This window comes from Falco cherrug, chromosome 1 (assembly GCF_023634085.1).
Source record: "Falco cherrug isolate bFalChe1 chromosome 1, bFalChe1.pri, whole genome shotgun sequence".
Classification (NCBI taxonomy): domain Eukaryota; kingdom Metazoa; phylum Chordata; class Aves; order Falconiformes; family Falconidae; genus Falco; species Falco cherrug.
The window spans coordinates 93,112,879-93,121,576 of record NC_073697.1 but is presented as its reverse complement, the minus strand read 5'-3'; the positions used below and the strand labels follow the sequence as shown (position 1 = coordinate 93,121,576).

Genomic DNA, 8,698 nt, shown 5'->3' with positions numbered 1-8,698 from the left:
GATGCAGCTGAGGAGTCCCCAAGACTGCAGTGGGGTGCAGAACATTGGGGTTTACCCTCACTCCAGCTTTTCCCTCCACTGCTCCCAACTATCCTGGGACCCAACCTCTCCCAGAGCCCACCTTCCTTGGGCTCAGGGTGTCCTGCATCCCCCCAGCTCCTCACCCCTGGCTCCCCCTTGGCAGCTCCAGCACCCCCCACCCCAGGGGGTCTTACACCCCCAGGACAGATGACTGGACACAGTGGGTTCAGCTCTGTTGGTCTTTACTGGCTTGGGGGGACATGCGGGACTGGTGGGGTGGGGGCCACAGTGGCCTGTGCAGGGGACTCGCACACAGCCCTGTCCCACGTTAGGGACATCAACACAAGCTACGGACAGTGGTGCTGCTGGCCAGGGGCTGCCGGCTGCTGGAGAGAAAAGAGTGACCCCCCCCTGCCCTGAAATACAGGTTGTGACATCAAGCTGCATGTCCCCGAGTCATCTCAGTTGTGGAGAGAGGAGGAAGAGAAGAAAAAGAAGAGAAGGTAAGGAGATGACTAGAGAAAGTGGCCAAGAAAAGAAGAGAAGGACAAGAAGGCCAAGAAGAGAAGGTGGCTGAGAAGATGAAGACAAAGCCAAGAAGGCCAAGAAGAGGAAAAGGTGGCCAAGAAGAGAAGGCAGCCAAGAAGAGGAGAAAAGAGGAGGAAACCAAGGAGAGGAGAAGAATGAGGAGAGGCAAAAAGAAGAGACAAAGATCAGAAAGAGCTGGCTGCTCTCCAGCCCTGTTCCCAGGCACCCAGGACGCAGCTCTCCGCTCTGGCCACCACCACCGTGGCCACACCACGGCCACCTCCTGTGGAGCTGCTCCCCATGGGGCTGGGGCACGTCCCTTTGTGCCTGGCCCGGGGCTCCATGCAGGACCCCATGCCACCTGGCCACCAGCCACCGTGGGAAGGGTCAGTGGCCATCGCTGCGCCGGGGCCTCTGTGCAGGTGCCATCGCCAGCAGCAGCTCTGCACCCCAGGAGGGTGCTGGGGGCTTCTCCCCATCCTGCCTGCCGCCTGTGGCCACCGAGCTGGGCACCTCACGGCCAGGCATCCTCGTCCAGCCCCTCGCGCTCCCGCGGGGCCCAGGCGGGCTCCAGGAAGGAGGAGAGGACACTTTGCAGAGCCCCCCAGGGCTTGGGGCTGCCAGGGGGGGGCTGCGGGGGGGCCACCCCATAGCCCCGTGGGGTGGGGATCCTGGAGGGCTTCTTGTGGGGCTGCGTGTCCAGCCGGGGCTTGGCCCAGGGGCGCAGGGACGGCGTGGGCGACGGCTCGGGAACCTGTGGGGGGGCGTCCACCATGGCGGGGGGCTCCTCTGTCTCTGTCAGCTCATCCTCCCCCGGCGCCCAGTCGGTGTCAGACTCGGGGCCCCCCCGGGTCTCCCGGGTGTCCCAGGAGGCCGGGAAGCAGCTGCTCTCGTCGGAGGAGCTGGAGAGGGTCGGCCGGCGTCCCGCACCCGCCATTTCGGGGGCCACCGGCGGCAGGGGGCCAACGCCGTTGCCGCTCCGGCGGCCGTCCTCGGCGGGCGGCCCGTGCTTGCCGAAGACATTGAGGGAGGACGAGGAGGAGCTGGAGGAGCAGTAGGCCGAGTCGGCGGCCGTGCCGGGGGGCGGCTGTGGGGGCGCGGGGGGGGTCTCCCCGTCCCCCAGCTCCTCCATCAGCCGCGTGTTGGCCAGGAATTCCTCCTCCAGCCGGCGGAAGAGCTGCTGCTCCTGGCCGGGCTCCAGCCACAGCGGGGCCCGCAGCCGCCGCACCAGCTCCTCCAGCTCCCGCTGCAAGGCCTCCCCGGCCCCGCCGCCATGGGGGGGCTCCCCGGGACCCCCGCCCCGCCGCCCCCCGGCACCTTCCTCCAGGGAGGAGCGGCGCGGGGTGGGCGCGGGGCTGCGGGCAGCCGGGCGGGAGGGGGTCCGGCTGCAGGCAGGGCTGCTGGCCCGGGGGGGGGTCTCTGCCCGTGCCCAGGAGTGCTGCCCGTCCTGCCGCCGGCTGATGAGCAGCAGGGGCTGGGGGCCAGGGCGGCCATGGCTGCGGGCACGTGGCGCGGCACGGCCGGGCCCGTTGGACACCCACGAGCGGCCGCGCTCCTCTGGAGCTGGGTGGCCGGCCGGGACCCCCCGGCTGGGCTCTCGGCGGCGGGGGGGACCCCCGTCCCGCAGGCCTGGGGGGCCGCTCTGTGCAGAGGAGGCCGAGGAGTCGCTGTCGCCCGAGCAGCGGCGGGAGCGGGTGGGAGCGGGGTCACGGTGCCTGGGGAGGCATGGAGAGGAGGGTCAGGGGGGCTGGGGGGCTGTGCACCCCACTGCACCCCCCATTGCCCCCCCTTGCATCCCCCGTTGCCCACCTCCATTGCACACCTCTATTGAACCCCCTATTCCCCCATTACCTGCCCACTGAACATCCTATTCTGCCCATCACTCCCCCGTTGAACCCCCTATTCCACCCATTGCCCCCCCACTGCACTCCCCCACTGAACCCCCTATTCCCCTCACTGCCCCCATTGCACACCCCATTGAAGACCCTGCTCTCCCCATCATCCCCCGCACTACCCCCCAGTTGAACTCCCTATTCCACCATTGCCTGCCCATTGCTCCCTTCATCGCCCATTGCCCCCTCATTGCACACCCCCACGGAACCCCCTATTCCCCCATTGCACACCCCCACAGAACCCCCTACTCCCCCACTGCCCCCCCTTGCACATCTCCATTGAACCCCCTGTTCCCCCATTGCCCCCATTGCACACGCCCCCGCCCCTTCCCGCCCTCCCAGCGCCGCCAGGGGGCAGCCCGCCAGGCCTGCCAATCACCGCCGGGGGCGTGGCTACGACAGACCCCGCCCCTCCAGACGCTGCGCGCACTGCGCCTGCGCGTTGGGGCGGCGGGAAGAGGCCGGGAGCCTGGTGGGGGGCGGGGGGGGGCTGTGGGGACCCCACGGCTGCGACCCCCAGAGCAGGGGTGGCGTGGGGCAGCGATGTGCTGGGGCTCTACCAGGGCTGGCTCCAGCACCGGGGCAGGAGGATGTTTGCCCCACGGGCCTGGGGCTGAGGCCTGCTGTGGAGTTGGGCCTTGCCGTGGGGCTGAGGCCTTGCCATGAGGCTGGGCCCTGGCTGTGGGGCTGAGGTGGGGCCTTGCTGTGGGACTGGGCCCTGTCCGAGGGACTGAGCTCCGGCCTTGCTGTGGGACTGGGCCCTGTCTATGGGGCTGGGGAGGGACTGAGCTCCGGCCTTGCTGTGGGACTGGGCCCTGTCTATGGGGCTGGGGCCTGGGAGGTGGTGGGGGTTTCCCAGCTGGGCTGGGGCCTGGGAGGTGGCGGGGTTTCCCAGCTGGGCTGGGCATCCTTCCACTGGCACAGGGTCACAGTAGGCTGTTGTCCCCCCGCCCCTCCCACGCAGCACCCATGGGTGCCTTACCTGAGCGTGCTGGCTGCCCGTGGCTCAGCAGGGCTCCTTGAACGGCCGGGCAGGGGAGCCAGCCCACCCCGTGGGGGCAATCCCTCCTGCTTGCTGCTGGATGGTTGCTTCGGGATGCCTGTGTCCCCAACACCCTTCGGCTGGTAGCTGACCCGCTCCATCCTGGCATGACTGCTGTCCCCCCCGCCTGAGGGGGGGCCAGCTGCACGGGGGCGGCGGGGGGTGCTGGGGCTGGCGGCGCGGGACACAGGGGAGAAGCTGCCGGTGACGTTTTTTTGTGGGGAGAAGCCCGGGGCACGGGGCTGGGGTAGGCGGTGAGCTGGAAATGGAGATACCAGGTGGTTTGGGGGGAGTCCCTTGCCACCCACCCCACCTTCATGCAGCACTGGCACCCAGCTTTTCCCGACAGGGTTTCCCAAGCTGTGGATTCATCGCCTTGTCAATTAATTGGCCGGAACCCTGCCTTTCCTCACTCCCCTTTCAGCCGGATCAGCACCCAGAGCAGCACAGCCCCAGGGAAAGGAGCTCCACAGCTGAAAAAGCTGGGAGTGGTGAAATGTGGTGAGATGGGGTGGCACCAGCAGGGAGTGTGCGTTGGTGGGCTGGGAGGGGTGGGTGGGGGTCCCCAGAGGCACTCACTGAGGGAGGAGCAGCGGCACGGGTCATGCTTGTCCAGGTAATGTTCCAGTGTGTCCCAGCCGCCACCAACACGCACCATCACATGGCTTCTCAGCACCTGTGGACAGCCCAGTGCCCCGTCACCCTGCTTGTCCCCCAGGACGTGGCCAAAAAGCCACCCCACTCCTGGGTGGGGGCTACGTGTGCTGGCTGTGAATGGCCCCCCAGGTCCCCGGCGTGGGGCAGCTTGTGGGGAGTAAATTCAGCTCAGGGCCCACCCCCCACCACAGGGTGGATGGGCCCCCACTGTGCGGAGGAGGGGGGGAAGGAGGGGGGGGGTCCCGATGTAGGGGGGGATGATGCGGTGAGAGATGGGGTGGCTCTTACTCGGACGAAGATGAGTGTGCTGGAGTCGCCCACTTTGTATTTACCCTCGGAGACCTTGACCATGGGGAACTGGGAGGGGCAGGAGCAGCATCCCAGGATCTCCCGCACCTGTGGCAGAGAGGGGAGGGTCAGTGGGGCGTGGACCCCCAGCTGTAGGGCCAGCCCCTATAGCTAGGTGCAGGCAGAGGGGCTGTATAGAGCCCACAGAGAGAGGAGCTGGCTTGGTCCTGGCCTCTTGCCTGGACCCCTGCGGTGGGGATGCTGTGCCCCCCGAGTCTGGCAGCTCCCCTCCTGCCTGTGCTTGCTTGAGGGGGCAGGCCGTGGGCAGCACGCTGCCTGTACCTGCCGGGAAGCAGCTGGGTGGGTTCCTGGGGAGCCCCGGGCGGTGGGGAGCACCCCCAGCACTCACCCACTGTGGGAGAGGGGCCTGGGGGGCTTCCCACGGCCGGCCACCCCCGAGCAGGCTGAGAACAGGCACAACTCATCTCCCGCCAGCCTCGCTCGCTCTCTGGAGCCCACCCGCTGTGGGACCCCCAGGTGTGGGCAACTCAGAGCCACCCCAAAACTGGGAAGGAGGAGGACACCCCCCCTCCAGCCCTGCTAATCCCAGACCCAGGGGGGATCCCCCCCATCAAGCACCCCGCTGTGGGGCAGGCGCCTCCAGCACCCCACATCCACCAGCAGGAAAGGGTTTACCCCCCCCCCCCCCCTCACAACATTTAACATTTGGCACCAATGAAAAGCCCAAGGGAGGATCTGGGGGGGCCGGCCAGGGGACCCCCCAGCTGAGGGGCTGCCGGGCAGCACTGTGCCCCGCTGCCTGCCCGCCAGCTGCCCGCTCTATCTGGGGCGGCTGCCCTGCCCGCGGCCTGGCCGGGCTGACGTCAGGGATTAGGCAGGGAGCCACGGGGGGACGTGGGGACGCGGCCGCATCCTGCCCTGGCCCGGGGTGGGACGCAGCGCTGCCTCCCTCACCCCTAAATTTTGGGTTTTCCTTAGATTCCTCTTTTTTTTTTTTTTTTTTTTTTCTCCCCAGTTCTGCCTTTCTGTCCATCGCAGGGGTCCAGCCAGGGCAGGATCCGGCCACTCTGGTTCGCATCCGGGGCAGCAGCTGGGTGGCCAGGTCAGCCCCAGCCAGGGGGAAGCTGAGGGCCGCAGTGAGGGGGGGTCTTGACCCCGCTGCCATCCGGTGCAGGGGGGACTTGGGGACCAGTCGGGCCAGATCCTGCACCGTCAGGCTCCTCCCCGGCTCCAGCACTGCCCATAAAAGCCGATGGCAAGGAATTACGCAGCCCAGAAAAATGCAGCCGGGGCTGGCAGCGCCCAGCCATGGGGGTCTGGGGGGCAACGGGGGGGGGGGGGGGGGGGGGGCGGGGGGGCTTTGCAGCGATGCAGGGGCGGGGGAGGGTGCAGGATGCTCCCTCCCCTGCCCTGAGTATGGTGGCTGCGGGACTTAATGAGGAATCGGGGTTTCAATTAAAAAATGGCTTTGAGCTTAGGGAGTCAGGGGAGGGCAGACCCCCCCGTGTCCCCCCCATCCCTGTATTAATCCGCTGCCTCGCGCGCGGGACGGATCCTGCACCCAGCCCAGCTTTAATCCCTCCTGAGCCTCCCGGCCCTGGGGGGGCAGGCCCTGCACCCCGGCTTGTCGGGGGACACTACCCGCCCCCCACCATCTCAGCACCCCGAATTGTGGCTGTGAGCAGCCAGGGTGTCCTCATGTCCATCTGCCCATCCTTGGGGACACCAGTGCCAAGGTACTGGGAGGAGGACCAGGACTGGGCAGGAGCAGGTTCCTGGGGTGGGGACCACTGCGGGGAGGAAGTGTTGGAGGGGGGTGGGGGGGTGGGGTTGGGGGGGGGGAGGGGAGGTGACACCCGTCTTCCCACTGTGCTTATGGCCACAGCCACCTCCACGGGGCACAGGTCCGGCAGGGCTAGCTGAGGACCTCCCACGGGCCACCGAGAGCCTGGGTGGGTGGACAGAGAGGACCTCCCGTGGGCCATAAAGCAGCCATTGGGCAGACAGAGAGGACCTCCTTGGGGGGCCATAGAGCAGCGGGTTGGGTGGCCGGTGAGGCCCTCGCCCAAGCATGGGGCTCCCGGGGGAGCGCGTCTCACCAGCTCATCCAGGTTCTTCAGGTCACAGAGGGCAATAGGCCGGGCCCTGCTGGGGTAGGTGGGCACCTGGGGGTCCCGGCTCTCCTGGTGCGTGCCCAGCACGCCATAGGCCATTTGGTCCCTCATCTCCTCCTCGATCTCCTCCTCCATCTGGATCAGCATGGGGGCCAGCATGCCGAACTTGGAGCCCCTCCTGGCCACCTCCAACAAGCAGAGGACAAAGTTCTTCTCGTTCTTCTTCAGCACCAAGTCATTGGTCTCAAACATGAGGACGTCCTGGATGCCAAGGTCCTGCCGGCACCACTGGATGAAGTTAGAGACGTTATCCCGGGCGATGAAGGAGCCAGGCACCACATTCTTGGCTTGGAAGACAACCTCGTTCTGAGGGACACGCATGGTGGGCGGCCACCTCGGGGTGCCGCTGCTGGAAGTCCAGGGCAATGCGGTTGACGTTGTTGGCGTGTCGGCAGAGGTGGCAGCCCGTCTCCAGGCTCTCCAGGAAGGTGTCCACCTGGATGTCCAGGTCGTAGAGGGTGTTAAACCACTCGGCCAGGTCCTCCTTCATGGCCTCCAGGTACTCCTCACTGGAGCGGAAGGGACGGATGCTCTTGGAGGCGGCCGACTGGATGTGGCTTGGGTCAGCCATGGTGGGGGCCTGTTGAGGGGGCAATGAGGGGCATTACAGGCAGACGTGGGTGGGTGGGCAGCAGCCCACAGCCCCCCCACAGCTCCCCCTGACAAAGCAGTTTGCTGCCCAGTGTCAGTCCCCCCTCCGGTGACCCCTCCGTGCCTCAGTTTCCCCCATCCCTTACCCCCTGGGCAGAAGGGTCCTGTTCCCCCCTGCCGAAACCTGCCTGTCCCCTGCCAGGACCTGCGGCACTGGCACTCCATGTCCCCCCCGTGTCCCCCCCGCCCCGTGTCCCCTCTGCCACCTCTTCATTAATGAGTCACTTGTCACCAATGCCCGCCTCCCAGGCCCCTGCTGTGGGACTGCAGCAGGGAGGCCCCCCCCCCCCCAAGCTGCCCAGTCATGGTGGCATGGTGGGTGTCACCACCCTGGGTGTCACCACCGTGGGAGGTGACACCCGAGATGCGGTGTCCCCACGGGTGGCCCATGCCGGGGACAGGGACCCTCCCCACCGCTACCAACCCTGAGGGACTGCCCCTGGGGGGCACTGAGCCCCAGTGGTCAGTGATGGGGGGGGGGCTGGCACATGGGGGTCCCCTCCTGCCCCTGGGGGGGGAAACAAGAGCTGGGGAGGAGCCCAGTGCCCCCCACTGCTGCCCCCCAGCCCCACACCCCGGGGGGGTCCCTTCCCTTGGGGGTGTCCCTGCTGCTGGGGGGGGCACGGTGGGGTGCTCCACCCAAGGGCGGGGGGTGTCTCCTGTGCTTGGGGTGGTGTCAGCCGGGGGGGCGGGGGTGTCCCCTTCCCGCAGGGGGGGTGGCTCTTTTGGGAGGGGGGGGGATCTATACCTGGGGGGCCTCTTCCTGTGGAGGCTGGGCGGGGGGGGCGTCTCTTTCTTGGAGGGGTGTCTCTGCTGGGAGGGGGTATCTATGCCCGGGGGGGCCCTTCCCCTGTGTGTGGGGTGTCCCTTTCTGGGGGTGTCCCCTGCGCGGGGGGCCGTGCCTCGGGCGGGCGGGCTGCCGGGGCGGGGGGAGCGGGGCAGCACCTGCGAGGCAGATGCCGACTTGTGCGGGGAACTCGCGGGGGAGGGACACGGGGGGGGACACACACGGAGGGGGGGGGGGCACGGGGACAGGAACAACCGCCCCCCTCCCCCCAACCCCCCCCCGCACTCACCGCCGGCTCCGCGCTCCGCTACCGCCGGGCCGGGCCGCGCCGCCCGCCCGCTCCCCGCGCCGGGCCGGGCCGCGGCTGTGAGCGCCGGGGGGGCCCCGCCGCCCACCGGCCCCGCGCAGCCCCCGCCGCCATCCGCGCCGAGGGGCCGCGGCGGGGCGGAGCGGAGCCGGGAGCGGAGCCGGGAGCGGAGCCGGGAGCGGAGCCGGGAGCGGAGCCGGAGCCCAGCGCCCGCAGCCCTGCGCCGCCGCCGCGCCCCGGCCGGGAAGTTGGAGGCGGCCCAGAAAGGGCCGGGACGGGAGCGGCGGGCGGGGGCGGGGGGGACACACAGCGACCGCCCCCCCGCCCGGG

At 68.7% G+C, this 8,698-nt stretch overlaps 1 protein-coding gene across 1 annotated transcript; it reads right to left on the bottom strand.

The window, feature by feature from the left end:
* Positions 1-246: 246 nt before the first annotated feature.
* GAS2L1 (growth arrest specific 2 like 1) lies at positions 247-8,695 on the bottom strand. The gene is given in 7 exon segments (XM_055700626.1): positions 247-2,264; positions 3,424-3,742; positions 4,063-4,159; positions 4,429-4,536; positions 6,549-6,947; positions 6,949-7,203; positions 8,351-8,695. Coding segments are annotated over 6 exon segments (2,370 nt in total). The 5' UTR covers positions 7,195-7,203; positions 8,351-8,695; the 3' UTR covers positions 247-1,063.
* Positions 8,696-8,698: the final 3 nt, after the last annotated feature.